General features: G+C 43.8%; 1 protein-coding gene across 4 annotated transcripts; it reads right to left on the reverse strand.

Annotated features, from left to right (window-relative positions):
- Positions 1-1,438: 1,438 nt before the first annotated feature.
- On the reverse strand, positions 1,439-16,491 carry trip10a (thyroid hormone receptor interactor 10a). 4 transcript variants are annotated; one of them, XM_047572665.1, is made up of 16 exons: positions 16,203-16,491; positions 11,191-11,306; positions 10,501-10,557; positions 10,022-10,169; positions 9,408-9,470; positions 9,042-9,146; positions 8,798-8,926; positions 7,837-7,983; positions 7,546-7,734; positions 5,183-5,347; positions 4,890-4,913; positions 4,128-4,237; positions 3,760-3,892; positions 2,915-3,003; positions 2,699-2,832; positions 1,439-2,318 (listed from the first exon to the last, which is right to left on the reverse strand). In XM_047572665.1, the coding sequence occupies exons 1-16, from the start codon at positions 16,224-16,226 to the stop codon at positions 2,167-2,169; spliced, it is 1,785 nt and encodes a 594-aa protein (XP_047428621.1). In that variant the 5' UTR covers positions 16,227-16,491; the 3' UTR covers positions 1,439-2,166. The 4 variants fall into 4 exon arrangements, with proteins under 4 accessions (XP_047428621.1, XP_047428623.1, XP_047428622.1 ...); XM_047572667.1 differs by lacking the exon at positions 5,183-5,347; XM_047572666.1 differs by lacking the exon at positions 4,890-4,913.
- Positions 16,492-16,501: the final 10 nt, after the last annotated feature.

Below are 16,501 nucleotides of genomic sequence, written 5' to 3' on the forward strand. Positions count from 1 at the left end.
TGTGACGGAATAATTCATTGCTTTTAACCAGGTGCCCTGTCTTCCTCTTTACTCGTCTGCTGTTGTGATAGAGATGATGCAAAAAGTGGGGCACATGCCAATTTGGGATTGCTTAATTAGTCGTTACAAACAGTATGGTTCTGAAGCCAGAGCAATATAATCAGGTATGCAAATGCATGGCCTATATTGAAAGCATAATTATGCAGAGAGGAGAGGAGAGAGCAGCTTTACGACACTTTCCTGTGAAATGATGCAACGATGCCACCTACTGAGAATGAGCTGCATGTGCTCGCTTGATAGTCGGAGACCTCTTTTTTTTTTTTTTTAACTAAATAGGAAATTTTGCCTGTAGGTGCTGGATGCAATATCTTCTCCCCGGAAACAATGCAGTTGTATGATAATGAAGCTGCAGTCTCATTAATTCAAATCCATCAGATAAACTCTAACAACCGGCATTAGCTGAACTGTGAGAGTATTTCAGGGAAAACTGGACTCGGTGTCAATAAACAGGGACTATTACGTGGAGCGATGAGATGATCAGGAAAGCACAGGTGTCAAATATAAATACGTACCACATTAGCTGAAAGCAGAGCCTCATACCAGCCCTCATTCATCTTATGGTGCGCGGAGACGCAGTGCTCATGATCACCACCAATTCATTTTGCTGCAGTTTGCAGGTGCAAGTGATATTGATGCGTGTACACAAGTATTGACTTAAATGTCCTAGAAAGCAGGAAAAAGTATTGACTGGATTGCTCTGGGCGACAGAAACTCTTAAAGGGGGTGTTTATAGTATTTATAATTTAGCTGTAGCAAAGCAGCTTAACAATTAATTCAGTTCAGACTTTAAGTCTGTGAGCTGAATATCCCATTAGACCACTTCCAAACATGACATTACCACTTCTAACTTTGAAATGTGTTTCCATTTATTTAGTCATGAAAAACAAAGAAAATATCTTATATAAAAAAAAAGGTATATACACAATGCTTTTAACCAGAAAGGCACCAAAAACGCATGAGCTGTAACCTGAAAGGTGAATGCTTTTCGCTGGCTCCGTAGCGACGTACAAAAACAGGACATGCATCAACTTGAGAATGTGTGGATTAGAAACAGAATTGGATATTCCCAAATGAATCTTATTGAATGTTAACAATGAAAAAGCTGAATAAGCATTTGTTGTGTAGCTGAAAATATAAAAAATTTACTTATACATAAATACAATAGTCTCATATGGAGCACAACTTTAAAATGGCATTAGCTCCTTTTGCTGGCTTACAGTGTGTCTTATTGTGCATAGGAGGAAAACCATTGTAAACATGCAAATGTTTGTGAGCTAGACATTTATATTATATACACATTGTAATAAATATAGTTATGAGCACACTTAAGGCATTTTTGCCCTTGTGGCTCAGTCTGATAGTGTAAGAAAAGACCATTGAACACGCAAATAAACTTCTGTTGAGCCTGACACTTTTTATTTATACACATTTGTAATAAATTATTTTGAGCACAAGCTTCAGGCTGTGGCCGTCAGAAAAATAACAGCTACTGAATGACCTCGCTCCTGTTAAAGGTCGGATATTTACGTAAATGCTGATATGGGTGCGATTGTCTACACGGTAAAGTGTTGCATGCGACGTGCCACGATGGGAGAGCGGTCCACGCACGGTAGAACGTGGCACACTCTGTGGAAATGCGAACCGAGATGGTTCAGATATTTGAGTTTTTTTCAAGAACGGGCCTGGCTTCCGTGGAACAAAGCAGGTCAGTTTTTTTGACTGAAAAAGGTAAACAGGTGAGGTAAGTTCTCATCCTACGTATTACTGGTGTTAAAACTCAGTGTAAATATGACAGCAGCACTCTTCTTCCTCCTCTTCTTCCTCCCACGTAAAGAAGCCAATACCTCATTAGGCTGTGGAATGAGGCAAACACCTTTACCGTGATGGTTCCTAAGAGGTAAGCCGGACGTTATAACCACCCCCCTCCCCCAAAAAAATATGATATTGGAAAGTAAATAAAGTAATGTAAGCATACTGCAGGCACCATTCCCCTGACTATTAGTGATGTGGCTTCTTTGCGATTGGTCCGATGGAAGAACTGCATACAGTTTTGTGAAGGTTTAACCTTATTTTGTTTGTTTTTTTCCCTCGTTCGTCGCGTGTCCATCATTTGTTTAGGTTGATGGTGACATACGATGTGGGTATGTAGCCTTCATCCCCATTGTCCCTGCGCACACGGGTCCAACCGTCCCCTTTGTCCTCTTCTACCACGGCCAGCACCTCCCCTTCCTGCATAGAGATGGTTCCTTCACTGGAACCTGAAACAGACACAGACAGAGGTCCACTGGTTAATAAAAAAAGCTTATGAATACAGTTTATATATATATAATTTGCCATATTTCTCATTCTCCCACAACAGCCCTACCAGAGAAATATGGCAGATCAAATCACAATCTGGTACTATTCAGCTCCAACAACAAAAAAAAAACACGCTCTTTGTTAAGAAGCATCGTAGGACCACAAGGACAGTGAGGAGGTGGCAACAGGGGGTGTTTTGAGACAACAGAGGGGATTTTATTTTTAGGGACCCGTGGAGAGGTCACTGACATTTTGCCTCAAAAGGCTTAGAGCTGAGCCATCTCTTATAATCATGTGTCCCTAAACTCACTCACTCAACGCATAACAGACTATTAAGTACCGGGGAAGTTGTACATGGCTGTGCAGTTCCCAATAGGAGCGGTCAGTTCTTCATCCTCAAAGTCATCATCAAACTCTGCGTAAATGGCTTGGGAGGGATCAGGAGTGCTTTCGTCCGAGTGGGCTCCATCGGCGCTACGGAGACGACACATAACGGTGTCATGATCAAAGAGGACAAACTGTTGTTTTAATATCTAGCAGAGGAGGTTAACATTACCTGTGGACATCGAGGGCACCGTTGTTGTTGAACGTGTGGGTTTTGTAGCGCAGCGTGTCCCCTCGACCTCCTGCTTCAGCCAGCCAAACCTACACGGGCAGAGAGCAACAATCAAACGGCAGGAGAGTGAATATAAATCTCGTTCTAGAGATAATAAACGTAATGATGCAGATATTTGTCATGAGAAAGTCTTTGGAGGGTGTGAAATTAGCAGTCGCTGTTTGCAGCTCGCTCATGGATGTGCGGATACTGGTTTACACCGATTCTAAAGAGGTCCATAGAACAACAGTCGGCCACATAAATAATAAAACTGACTTGGCTTTCTGTATCTTCCCTGCTCACACTGGTCATTAAAAGATATGTCCTTGTGCAGTGGTCCTGGTTGTTCAGTGTAAATGGTCAAAATGAATTAAATGAACCAAAGCCTTATCTGTTATCCGAAGGACTCAAAAAAATCAAGTTAGGAAAGTCAAATAGCCTTCTTCGCTTCTTTTAGCAGATAATCACGTACTTTGTCAGTGTCAGTTCACAACAACAGAAAGGAGAAACGCGGCCAAAAGAAGCACAAAGAAGAAGAAAAAAAAAAAAGACTGTAACCTTAGGACAAATCAATGTGATTTGATGAACTGAACCGTCTTTAATTAAAGATTGCATACAAAGGCTGCTGTCCTGTGAGGCCACGCACAGAGAGTAGCTTAGCACAGCAAAGAGGACAGAGAGGAAACAGCTCCAACAGTTTAAACCTCCAGGTTTAAGGATCCAGTTACCTCAAAAACAAAATGTCCCAATGTCATTATAATGGGTTAGATAGATGACCTTATAATATGAATAAATGTCAGAATTACCTCATACTTGCTCATCTCTCCCCTGAGCCGCTCTATATTCTGGGATGTCTGGCCAATTTGGGACGCCAGACTAGCAGGGTCTCCCATTTGAGGATTTTTTTCATAAACATCTTTCATCTTTCCCAGCGCTTCGCTGAAAAGACACAGACAGGACCAGAGAGAGAGGAACAAGGGAGGAAAAAGTGAAACGACTTTCAGTGGAAATTGGATCCCTGCAGAGCTCAGCGGTGGGTAAACAATTCCAACACACACACAGACGCCACGGTGCTATGTACACTGCATGAATATTAAATCCACACTCCCACCAGAGACGTTCTAACAAAGACGTTTATTAATGCCCAACCGGGTACACACACACACACACGCACCTCTGGTCGACTTCTTTTTGTAACTCTTTGCAAATTTCCTCTAATTTCTGTTGTAACCTCTTCCTGCGCTGCTCTGGAGGGAGATGGGCGAAGTCCTCTGTCACCGTGGGCTGAAAGAGGTCACAGGAAGGGTGGGTTAACACTGAAATTAGCCCGATGCTTTCACAGAGGCTGTGGCAACAGAAGCGAAAAAACACCAAGCTTGTGGTTTGAGTTCAGCTCAGGCGTCAGGGATTAAATGGCAAAGTTCAGTTTGTCCGATTTTGATTCTCACGTTTGTAAAAATTTGAAATTGTTACAAAGTACTGCGTCAGCGAGCTGAACACAAACCCACCACCCACGGACTTCAAATACAATACTGCACACTCCAATCAATTAAATCAAAACAGTCATAATTTTAAAGTGCAAGATCAAAAGTGTTGTCTGAACTTGAACAAGTGACACACACACACACACACACACACACACACACACAAAAAAACAATTACAATAAAAGTGCAGAATTAAGGTTTTGCCAAAATTTGATTCAATTTGCCCTAAACCAAGCATTCCTCCCTTCCACCACCAGGTGGCCACCTTTTCAATACAAACTCCAGAGGACAAGCATTTTGCCACATAATATTATGCTGGATGTTGCATGTTCACTTCCTTGGGCACACGAACACCAGCAGAAACGTAGTTAAGCCATTGTAAAGGAAAGGTGGCCGTTTTTATGTGTCAAACATCTGAGACTCCCAACACCACTTTTGATGTAAATATTACCATGATCCTCTCTGGAGTAAACTTCTAAAAGGGGGGGAAAAAAAGTACATGTATAGGAACATCTAATCATAAACCCAAAAGTGCTTCATGCTTTCCACCTCAAAAAGACTCTCCTTTATTTGAAGGCACGTAAACATTAACAAAACTGCAAGACTGTTACTGGGTGACTATGTGTTAAAAATTGTGTTATTTGAATGAGTAACTCATTCACTCTTGCAGAGGCATGAACACGGGATGATGTGTGTGCCCGTGTGAGTGGAGCTCTTCTGGTACCACCTCCGCTGCTGACTCACCGATCTCCTGAGTGTCCGGAAGGAAGAGATTCTGGGTTTGACTGTCTTATTGATCTCCTTCAAACAGTACGACAGGGGGTCCCGGCCAAACTTGGGGGAAGGGGGTCCGTTAGCGGGTGAAGGGGGGGGTGGTGTGGACAAAGGGGTGAGCGTGGAGGAAGAGAGCTGGGACAGGGGCAAGGCCAAAGTACCAGCACCCGAGAATGCGGTATGCGGGGGGGATAAGGTGGTGTATGGGGGGGGTAAGGGGAGGGGGAAAGAAATAATTGAGGAATGGGGAAAGACAAAACAAACAACAAGGTGACAAGGGAAAGAAAAAGACACCGTCAACACCTTAAAGCACACCACGAAGCCAGGAAGACAACACTGGAGCAAACCCAGCAACATGAGCCCAAAGAGCGTAGAAGCGCAAACACAAATATCTCTTTGGCTCTCGTAAACACACATTTGAGAAAAAAAATAAAGAAAGAAAAAAGAAAAAAACAACTACACAGCAAGCAACCGACCACAGTCCACGCTGGAGCCACAGCAGCCCGACACCTGCATCCAAAGTCAAGTCAGGTTGAGGGTAGAGTGAGCCCCAGGGGGGAGAGACAGCAGGCCAACTGGATTTAACTACATTTGCATCGCTTTAAGATGTTCACAGTTCTTCACAGTCTGTCAGAGTTTTGTTGAATATCATTATCCAAACCTTTGCTGCGGTGATACACGTCTATTTATTAGGTCTCTAGGCTGCGTGAAAGACTTTAAAATCACAAGTACAACAGTGAAAATATCAGCTGCACCGTCGAGAATGAAGTCCGAAGACAAATTAAGCGCCTCGATCATTAGGAGGCGGAAAATCACGTTCACAGTTCACAACCAGCACTTATCCTGTGTCTGACCTACATGAAATATCAATTCGAACCCAAGTACAATTGTTATAAATAGCCCACTTAATTACCACAGTGGGATCTTGCACATGGATTTTTAGAGCTCGATGAATGCCCTGTGTGACCTATTAGGAAGAGGTTAACTTGTCTGGAATGAACTACTTAAAATCCCTATGTGGGAAGGTGGGGGTGGGAGCTATTAACTAAATGACACAGGAGGCTGATGGCTTCTAGTCTTCAATACCGACCGTCTAAAACAGCCCTACAACAAGCTCCCTGGAGCGAATACTGAGAGTTGGAAGTACAACACTGTTATTATGTGAGCATCTACTGGGTAGGTGCTACTTTTCTGGAGAGTTATGGGGATCTAAGTACAGGAGAGCGGTCAAGAACGGGAATGTTCAAGGGCCAGGCATAAACCAAGAGCTCACTCCAGTGAGTATAGTCAGCCTCCTATTCATGCTGCCCAGGCCTAATTGGGAGAGCATGACTGATGACACAGAGCACTGTGCCACACACATACACGGAACAGGAAGAGTGCGCAGCCTGAGCACAGCCAGCAAGACATGCAGAGAGGAGAGAGGTGCTGAACAAGCAAACACTGCAGGGAAGAATGAAGGGATCATTTAGTGCTGGGACCGGAGGAAGGGGCCCATTAGCTGGTTAGTGGTCTGCCGCTCACATCGCTAGTTTAATTTTTGGACCTCAGCAAGAGTGCTCTATTGGGATAAGATAAGATTCATGGTTTATGGTGTAAGCGAAACCCGCTCCCCCAAACGGACTCTGAAGAGCAAATAGAAAAATGTCAATATTTAAATATGCACGGAGCATAAATGTGCAGTTGGACCTGAACCAGGCGTTATTGCTTCCTAGCAAACCTGGTCATTCTAATGTTGATACAAAGATTTGATTGTGGGGCAACACATAATGCCCGGTTCTGGCAGAATAATGGAAGTAGTGTATTTGTGGATGCCTGTAGAGGAAAATTCAATGTTGTTTGGGTCCCGTGCTGATGAAGCACAAGCGCAGCAGAATGCTGACTGCCAGTTGACCTATTGGAAACCACCACAGCAGAGATAGAGAGGGTGTGGGGGGGGGGGGCAAGGTTTATTCACTCACAGCCAGGGATAGAGCCATGCAAAGGATCGTTTCTAGATGTTCTGGTGTGTGTGTGTATAGTGTGTAATATAATGGAAGAGGTTCATGCATTGTGAGCTTTAGAGATGAGAAGGGTGTGTATGCGTGTGTGTTTCGTGTGTGTGCAGTCACGACCACAAGTCCACAATGAGCGCTTTCTGTTGGTGACTTCCTGGCTCTAGCATGAAAGGAGTCACACACTAATCCGCTGATAATATTAAAATCAAATCAGAAGGAGTTTCTAACTCTACAATGTAAAAAAAAAAGAAAAAAAAAGCACACATCCGTTAGTGTGAAGCTAAGTCATTAGACCAAAATAGCACGATGTGTTCTGAGAAGAGTGAAATGTCCTACCTTACTCCTCTTGGTGAAAAGCCAAAAGTTTTTGCCCTTGTTCTTCCCCAGAAGGTCCATGGGGCCTTTAGGCGTACCCAGGCTACTGTCAGAGGAGGCTCGATTAATTCCCTGACTGTAGTCCTCAAACTCCACATCTCCAGGACGCTCAAAGCCCGACTTATTCTGTTCTATTACAACCATGGAGTCCTGTGTTGAAAGCAGTTACAGATTAGGCCAGTCAAGAGTTATTTTACCCAAAAGCTGCGATGCACATTAAAACGCATTTATCATTAACAGGGAGCGACTCACATTCTTCTCGTTAACATTAGTGCCCGCTTTAGTAATGCCTTCCAGGCACTTGCCAATGATGGGCATCACATGCTTCTCTGTGTCCGAGAACAAGACGTAGCCCTGCGCCAGCTTTCGTACTCGCCTCTCATCCAGATCCTGTAATTTCTAGAAACAACAAAGCAACACACTGCCACTATTAGAGATGAGCCAAAGCATAGCACATAATACAGTGTTTCAGTCTCATATGAGGGACAGAACACAGAATGCAGTTTAGATATTTATGACTGTAAATTTTGTTTAACCCATTGAGACCTGAGTTTTTGTTTGGTATGCATGTTTAATTTCTCCATTTCTCTTTATTTGGGATTAGTAGGACCTAAAAACTAAGCGTCGTCTTTGGACAAGACGTAGTTTTTGGAAAAAAATGATGACGCGTGTGGAAACGTGGATTATTTCACTCAATGTTATAATAAAGTCACCAATATTTTGATGTCTGAACATTGCTGTGCAAAAGCAGAATTCTAAATAATGAAGTCCCAGCGTCCTCAATTGAGTACTTGCTAATTAGCAAAGTTATAGCTTATTACTATGGACAAAATTTACACCAACTAGCATCTAGTTATGAGGATGAAAGTTTAAATGAAGTAGAATAAATCTAAATCTTAACGTCCCCATACGAGGACGCAGGGTCTCAGGAGGTTAAAGCTCTCGTACAACTATCAAAGCTAACAGTTTAGCATCTGAATAGGTGATGCAATTATTCAAAAAGTTCCTCTCCAGTTTTAAATCAACATGGGTAAATTGGTTAGTTTATTAAAATAAGAAATATAACGCTCTAAATAATAAGTATATCAATAAATATACAATATAAGGTGTTTATTTTTGTTGGAAAAATAAAGATTCTTTATGTCTAACATCAGTTCACCTCCAATAAATCTTGATGGCAGGTTTCAGTGTAGGCGACAGATGATTCACTTACATTGAAAATGAGTGGCATGTCATTGAAATAGAACTGGTTCTGCTCCTTGTTGTATTTCTGGAGCTGGGCAGCGTAGTCGTTCTTACATTCCTCTGCTACGTGTGCTCTCATGTGAGCCTGCTGCTTGGCCTGAAACCACACGAGGCGCAGACAGGTTAGCGACCGTCTGATCTTCCATCGGCTCACGCCCAGCGGTGCATAAATCTGTGTTGCGCATTTCTTCAACTTCCCATTCGCTTGCTACCTTTTCAACGTCTGCCTTTGTGGCATTGATGTCTTGGTCAGTCTTCTCTGCGTACTGCGCGGCACGCTCCGCTTCTCTCCATTCCCTCTCAAAACGCTTTTTACTCTGAAGTGGAGAAAGATAAAAAAAAAAAGACTACGTTATGGAGTTTTTACTGTTGAAATTAAAGACAGGGACAGGGCTGAGGCTTGGGGAACCACCACCGAACACTGATGGCGTCGTTTCCTCGTGTTCATTTGTTTTTACTATAGACAAATCAAGCCAACCATTTGCTTATGGTGAGTGTTTCCTCATCTTTCATTTTGTGCTCAGCCCAAACCAAACAAAAAGGTTGATTGGTCTTTAAAACTCTCAGGCCAGACTCACGCTGTCGAGCTGCTTGTACGTGCTCTCCAAATTCTGCTGGGCTTTCTTGGCCTCCATCAGATACTGCAGACATTCATAAAAATAGACAGAGTGAGAGTCAGATGACAGGCTGAGAGACAGAGAGGCAGCCGTGTGCAAGGGGCAGACAGACACAAACAATGACCTCCAACAGCTACACAGCAAAAACATGCGAGAAAACAAACAGCAGTGTGTCGGCTTTCGAGACGTAACGTCTTCGGCGAGAACGTGCACACAGCTGCACTGTTCCGCGGCGCGACGGGACAAAGCCCAGGCATTCTTCACAGAGAAATGGCACACCACTGCTCAGACCACGCGTCCCTGAGGACACTCTTAAGTAAGCCTCCTTTCCTGCCACAGCAGTGAGATTTCACACGTCCACTCCTCCTTCGCGTCTCACGCTCCGCGCTCCTCCCGGCAAGTCGTCAGGAACACGGAGCCGTGAACACACACCAGAACCAGAACACGCTACGTGCTTTTGTAACTTGCTCACACAGTGTCTTACCAGTTGCAGGGGAGGGCGCACAAGCGGGCTGTGACTTATTTATGTATGTGGCCGCAATGCAAACGTGCATTTTAAGCCTCGCCGAGCTCACCGTCTTCCGTTCCTGCTTGAGCTCTTGCAGGTACTTGGTGAGGTCGATGCAGATGTTCATCATCAGGTTCTCAGCGATCAGCTCCCTCTGCCCCGCGTAGTCGTTCATCTCGTTCAAGATGTCCAGAAACGACTGGTAGCTGGACAACCTATCACGAAAGAGGAGGGGGGAAAAGGAAAGGGTGGAGAAGTAAGGACACGGCGATGGGACCACTGATAAGATGAAACAAACGCACGGGCTCAAAGAGAAGTCAGCGGTGGGCCAAGTCGTGATAAGAGCCTCATGACTTCCTCATTCCTGCTTCCTTCCAGAGGCATTTAAATGACATCAACAGCATCCCCGCACCGCTGCGTGGCACACGTCACCAGTAACAAAGGGATTCTTCGCAGCTTAACACGTTATTTGTAGCTTGTAGCTCACGTGCGTGTAAATGTAAATCTGTTTGTTTTGCGAGGTTGCGCAGCGGAACGATGACTCACCTGCAGTCTGGCTCGTCTTTGCTGCTTCGCTTTAGGTTGTATTTCTTCGAAAGGTTCCTGCAGACAGACAGTGACAGTGGCAGTGCTTAAAGCAACCGGGGGAGACAAATATTTACATGCTCTCAATGGGACATGACGTTGGAAGGAAACCAAACTATTCTCATGTAACCACTGGATGTTTTTTCACACAATAGGAATTAAAAAAAAAACAACAGCCAAGTACGAGCATATTTAAATGCTTTTCTTCCTTCTTTCACTCTCCCCCTGACCACATCCTGTCTATCATGTGCCAGTCTGCTCCCAGTCTGCTCCCACTTCCTCTCTTCTTCTTCTGCTCCTCCTTCCCCTCTCCCTCTCTCTTCGGCAAAGCTCAGCACCAGAACAGATGTGGGCCTGCAAGCCGGAGAGCTGGAGAGGAAGCAGCATGGAGGAAGAGAAAGAGGAGCGACGCAGGAAGAGAGGGAGAACGGCTCCAGCTGGAGATCTGGGCTAGTGTTTCAGAGACTCTTTAAATTCTGTCCCAGAGCGGTCACATAACAAGCAGACGTTGCATAAACAGCCTTTTGACTTGCGCCCATGCAAATACAAGCACAAACACGCACACTGATGGATTCGAGCGGCGTTTTTCAGCACACACACACGCACACACATGAGGTAGCTGGCACGGAACACAACGAGAGCGAGGCCTACCTCAGTTGTTTGGCATAGTTTTGCTCTATCTCCGTCCTCTCCTTCACAAATTTCACATACTTCTCCACCAACTCCAGGCCAGACTGTGTGTGCTTCTCAATGATGTCATATTGGTCCTGGGGGAAGGAGCGTGAGAGACAAATAAGGAAAAGAAAAGCCAGCACACTGCAGGATTCGGAACACGCGCTACTTTTATGCAATAACTGGGATGTGCCTCTTGAGGTGAGTTGAGTTTGAGGTCAAAGGAGAATCTTGAATGAAAGGCAATAAACTAAACACGGACGAGGTTCGTTCCTGCGCGCTAGATATAATAATAATAATGCTATCCACATGTGCGCACGATCTTGGCGATGGGCTCGAGGCCCCGGCTTTAAATCATGCAGAACCTGCGTTGTTCAAGAGAGAGGACAATCAAAGGGCGCAGGGTCGCAACGCGGGTCACTACTGCTCAGGCAGGAAGATTTCATCTCACCCGTATGTAGCTGGAGTGAACTGTTTGCATTAGCAATATGAAAAGCAGCACAACCACTATTAATAAAGGTCACCATTAAACTATTTCATTTCAGTTTCGTCTAAATCTGCTGATTTTTAATTTTTTTGCATTGCGCGTTATTAAAGATGTTGCACCGCTTCCTTTTTGTCTCACTGTGAAAACGAAGCACATGACACCCCCAAGCTCGGACAAGCCAAGTCAAGTCTGAGAGGCGATACCGACGGCAGTATTTTCACACTCTACACAAAGAGCGATTGCCCTATGCTTGCTTTAGCATCTAGTTTGGGGCCATCATGAAAGGGGATTCCTGACATGCTGGGCCATGTTCCTCTGCACTCCTTCCCTTCAGGTAAAACAATAGAGACAACCCCCCAAATGAATGAGACCGCATTTAATCTAATTACAGAACACAGTTAAAAGTTGAAGTCAGGGGCCTGCAATCCATCAGCACATTAACTCCTAACCACTAGGCACTGTTGGGGTTTTTAATTTAGGGTCATTAGTTATAGAACAGAAGTAATGATAGCCGGCGAAGCCAACTTTCCAATTTCCCAAGGTGCTTGTGTTTTCTTTTCAGGAAAGGTAGCGAAATTAGCAAACGTTTGGGATTTCGGAACATTACAGCAAATGTGACCCAGTTAAAACGAAAAACGGATTTATTTGTCCAGCACAGCCTCACCACATCAACGGGACGGAAGTGTGATGCTATAACATAACATAATGTCTGCAGGAATCAAAATGCAACTGAAACACACATCATTTGGTAGGGAGCAAGAAAGAAGAATAACTACACGAGGCCTCGAACACTGCTGTCAAACGTTCTGCAGATTTTATGCAGGACTCATGCTGAGTGGCTGCTTCAGCACGCATCCGACCCCAAAAATCGCTACAAAATGCCGCTTGCGTGCCCGCCCACTGCTCCTAGCGTGCACAGTCCTGTGTGAACGAACAGACGGGTTAAACGCAGAGGTAGAATTTCCTCTTGACGGATGAATGAAAGAAAGAAAGAAAGAAAGAAAGAAAGAAAGAAAGAAAGAAAGAAAAAAATAAATGATGTATTAAAATACTGTCGCGAGCAAACTTAACAGCGTAACCGGAGAGCCTCGCCAGGCAGCGTGGAATGACATTAATTAAACTTAAACACTATTTTCTAAAATTTTAATTATAAATTGCCATCCAGTGTCTGAGAGGAGGGTATTCATCACGTTACAGAACGACTGTCACAGCACAAATGGAAAGTTATATTTCACCTACAGGTCTTGATACAGGCGTTTTGCCTAGATAACTCGGCTATTTGCATATTCAGTTTCTGAACTACTGATAGGTCCGTAGTATAGCGTATGAAAAAAAAAAAAAAAAGGTCAGCTACTTTGGAGATTGTGGAGGTGGTTAGAAATGGTTAGGTAAGATGTGTTGTGCATTTCCTTTGTGTGGGGTGGGCAGACGGTTTGCTCCCACTCAAAGTCCCATCCCAGTAGCTACACACTTTTGTATACAATACAGCTGGACAGCAATGCATAACTGTTAATGTCGAACTCAGGAAGCATGTGTTAAACAATTGCTCACACGTTACATATCGTTCATTCACTACTTAAATGATGGACTGTACTTCAGCGTACTGTATACACTTCAGTTTATCTACAATAAAGAGATGTGTTCCTTTTCGATCAACGTCCCGCTTCTTTTCTCTGGAATTAAATCAGAAACAGAGTGAAACCAATAGTTCGTTATTGGACGTGTGCCCTTTCTCGGTATTTACACCGGTGAAGAATATTTTGAGGAAGTTGTGTCCCACCGCTGGGCCAAAAAAAAACGTGTTTCACCCATTGTTGCATCCGCACTTTTCAAACCAAGGTAGGAAACAGAACCATTCTGCTTTCCTATCGATTCTTGCTTCTGTAAAATGTCAAATGATTTCTTGGGATTATAAAATGTTCTCAGGAGCCTCTCTACTCAGCCAGTAAAATCAAAATGCTTGAGAACTTAAAACTACTGGAGTACACATATATTTATAGGATATTTACAGGCTACAAATTAGTCTTCACACTTGAAAGTATTCACCAAAACCTCAATTGAGAAATTCACCCAAACAAACTGAAACACAGTTTAAGAGACACTGATTTTCAGTCATTTTAGATATATATATATCTATATATAATATATATAAGCACACACCTGATCATTCAGTAAAAATATAAATTGAAAAAATATTCTACGTTTGATACGTATTCACAGTGTTTGCTACCAAATAGCTGTTGTACACAACAGGTTTCTCAGGAGGAGCACAGTACCGCTGGGAGAAAGTTTCCCTTGTTTCCTAGTTAGCTGAACTCAAACTAGATCTCTTTTATATAGAAAAGGAAGCATTCCATAAATGTGTCGTGGTCACTTCATTCAAAAGAAGAATTCACAAAAGTGCTTGCAGGGAAATAATCAGCATCTTGTCAAACACCAGTGGCTGTCAGACTACTGCAATACATCACCATCCAAAGCCACAGTCAAAAGTATCTTTATAGGTCCCCGTAGACTGGGTTTGTACAGAACTGATTTTCATAAATCATGAAATGATTGCGTGTGTACATAGTATGCATGACTTTTAAATGGCCATAATTTATTTTGAAGAGCGAATGCCTTGTTTGTGGTTAGACTATGGCTTACACGCCTGCTTCTTCAATCCTCCTTATATGACTTTACATACAGTTTAATTGCTGTGAGTTTTGTGTGTGTGTGTGTGTGTGTGTGTGTGTGTGTGTGTGTGTGTCATTTTGAATGGGCGGTTAAATATTCTAGTTCTAAATAAGGAAAGCCATAACCTATTTTTATAGCACCGCTAAGGCAGTTGTGGTGCAACAACAAGTATCATAGTCTACGTTCAAAACTGAGGTCCCAATACTCACATCTAACCTGAGCATGCAAAGTGTACTCCACACCTCACCAGAGAGGAAGTGGCATCAAGTGGAGGGCACATAACTTCAGTGAAAGTCATCGACATACGTGTTTCAGCCCTGACTCACAAAAAAAAAAAAAAGACAGGCCAGGCCCAGCTAGACCTGTCTTCACTCACTATCACGGCTAATTCCTCGACACTGATCTCGCACCCTGCAAACTGGAGCCTTAAAATAGCTGCGGGATTAACAACAATCAGGAGACAGATGCCATCGGGCCGACTTGGCCCGAGGAACGCCTGCATAGCCAAACATTAACAAAACTAATCAAGCGTGCGGGGCTTTGTCTAACCAGACAGGTGAGGCTGAAAAAGCAAATGCACAAAACTCAGCTTTGAATAAAATGATTAGCAAGTCTCAAAGAAAGATGACTGGCTTTGTTTGTTGTTGAGAACCGAGCTTCCTCTAAGACTAGGGAAACAGCTCCACGCAAGGGGACAGGAAAGACTGTCGCACCGAAACAGAGCCTCTAATTTATACTGGGGTGCGGATGTTTCTCTGAATCGATCAAAGTAGGGCAAAACTAATTAGGCTGTTGCACCAGCATATAGGATGGAAAAGGGAAGGGGGGAAGAGGCCTAGGGGGAGATTCTGTAATGAGGTCACAACCTCCCTATCCTCTACTTGTGCACTGCTCCATTTTTACATATCCAGGTTCCCTAAGAATGTGTAATGTGACGACAGAGCATGTTTAGGTCCTGCATGGTGTCACTGCTTTGACTGTTGCATCCAGGAAGTGGCTTAGTGGTTTGCTGCTTAGTAGCAACTTGATTTGTCTGGACCTATTAAACGGGACAGACAGACAAAGCAGTACATTTTAAATAATATAGATCAACTTAGCCTAATACAATCCCGGGCCCTAAAAATGAAACGAAAATTAAATAAATTACAAAGAAATAAAAGGTAAAAGAAATGCAAGAACCACGAGGCTCATTGTCAGTGAAGCTTGCTGCCAAGGCAAATCACAGCATCTGATTAAATCTCCATGGAAGCAAGGTGTGCCTGGCTGTCAACAGGGAAGCATCCCACTGCGTACGACCCACCTCATCACGTTTAAAAAAACTTTCTAGAAGCAGAAATAGCACATTTTTTGCGCTTTGCCTTAAGCCTGATATCAAATTTCCATGGTTAACATCGTTAAGAGTGTGTCCAAAAATACATCCATCCGGGTCATGAGATATCCAGAAATGCTCGGCAAATAGTTCAAGCTTGTTTTTCATTTGGTGCTTGGTGCTCGTGTGATACAAAGTTCGCGATTCACGTTCGAAATTAAGAGGAGCCGAACATCCCGTGTGCAAACCTGGATTTTGGATTTACAGCAGCAGCATGTTGGCAGTGGCCTCCGTTAACTCTGTGTTTTAAATAGCACACTAAACGCTAAAGAAAACGCTGGGAAAAGCGCGTCCGTGAATGCACCGTTCTGCAAGCACAAGCGGGCAATTAGGCTTCAACGTCCCGCTGCTTCTCCAGACCTTTATTCCTCACCAGAGGACGCCTTGCGTTGCCCAACTCCTCAGCGTGCACCCTCCAAGAAAAATGCACAGTGCAAATTGCGAGTCAGATGATGGACTTACCCAGAGTTCCGTGCCCCAATCCATGTTCAGCTTGTTGGCCAAGCTGTCTGACTTTCCCGAATACAAAGAACTTCTCCAAAGTTATCCCCACAGCTCGGATCGGCCCTGGGAAGAGTAATCCCTGCGTGATAAATCCGACGCAACCACCGCCTACTCGGGTTTTGATTTCCTCAACAAATATTGTAATTAAGCATCACAGTTCACTGATTGACTCGAGCTGGCTGTCGTTAGTCTAGTTTGTCCAAATATTTTTCATAGCGAAGGAAACGGGGGACAGACTAGTTTTCGTATCCGCGTCA

Source organism: Mugil cephalus, chromosome 20 (assembly GCF_022458985.1).
Source record: "Mugil cephalus isolate CIBA_MC_2020 chromosome 20, CIBA_Mcephalus_1.1, whole genome shotgun sequence".
In the NCBI taxonomy this organism is placed as follows: domain Eukaryota; kingdom Metazoa; phylum Chordata; class Actinopteri; order Mugiliformes; family Mugilidae; genus Mugil; species Mugil cephalus.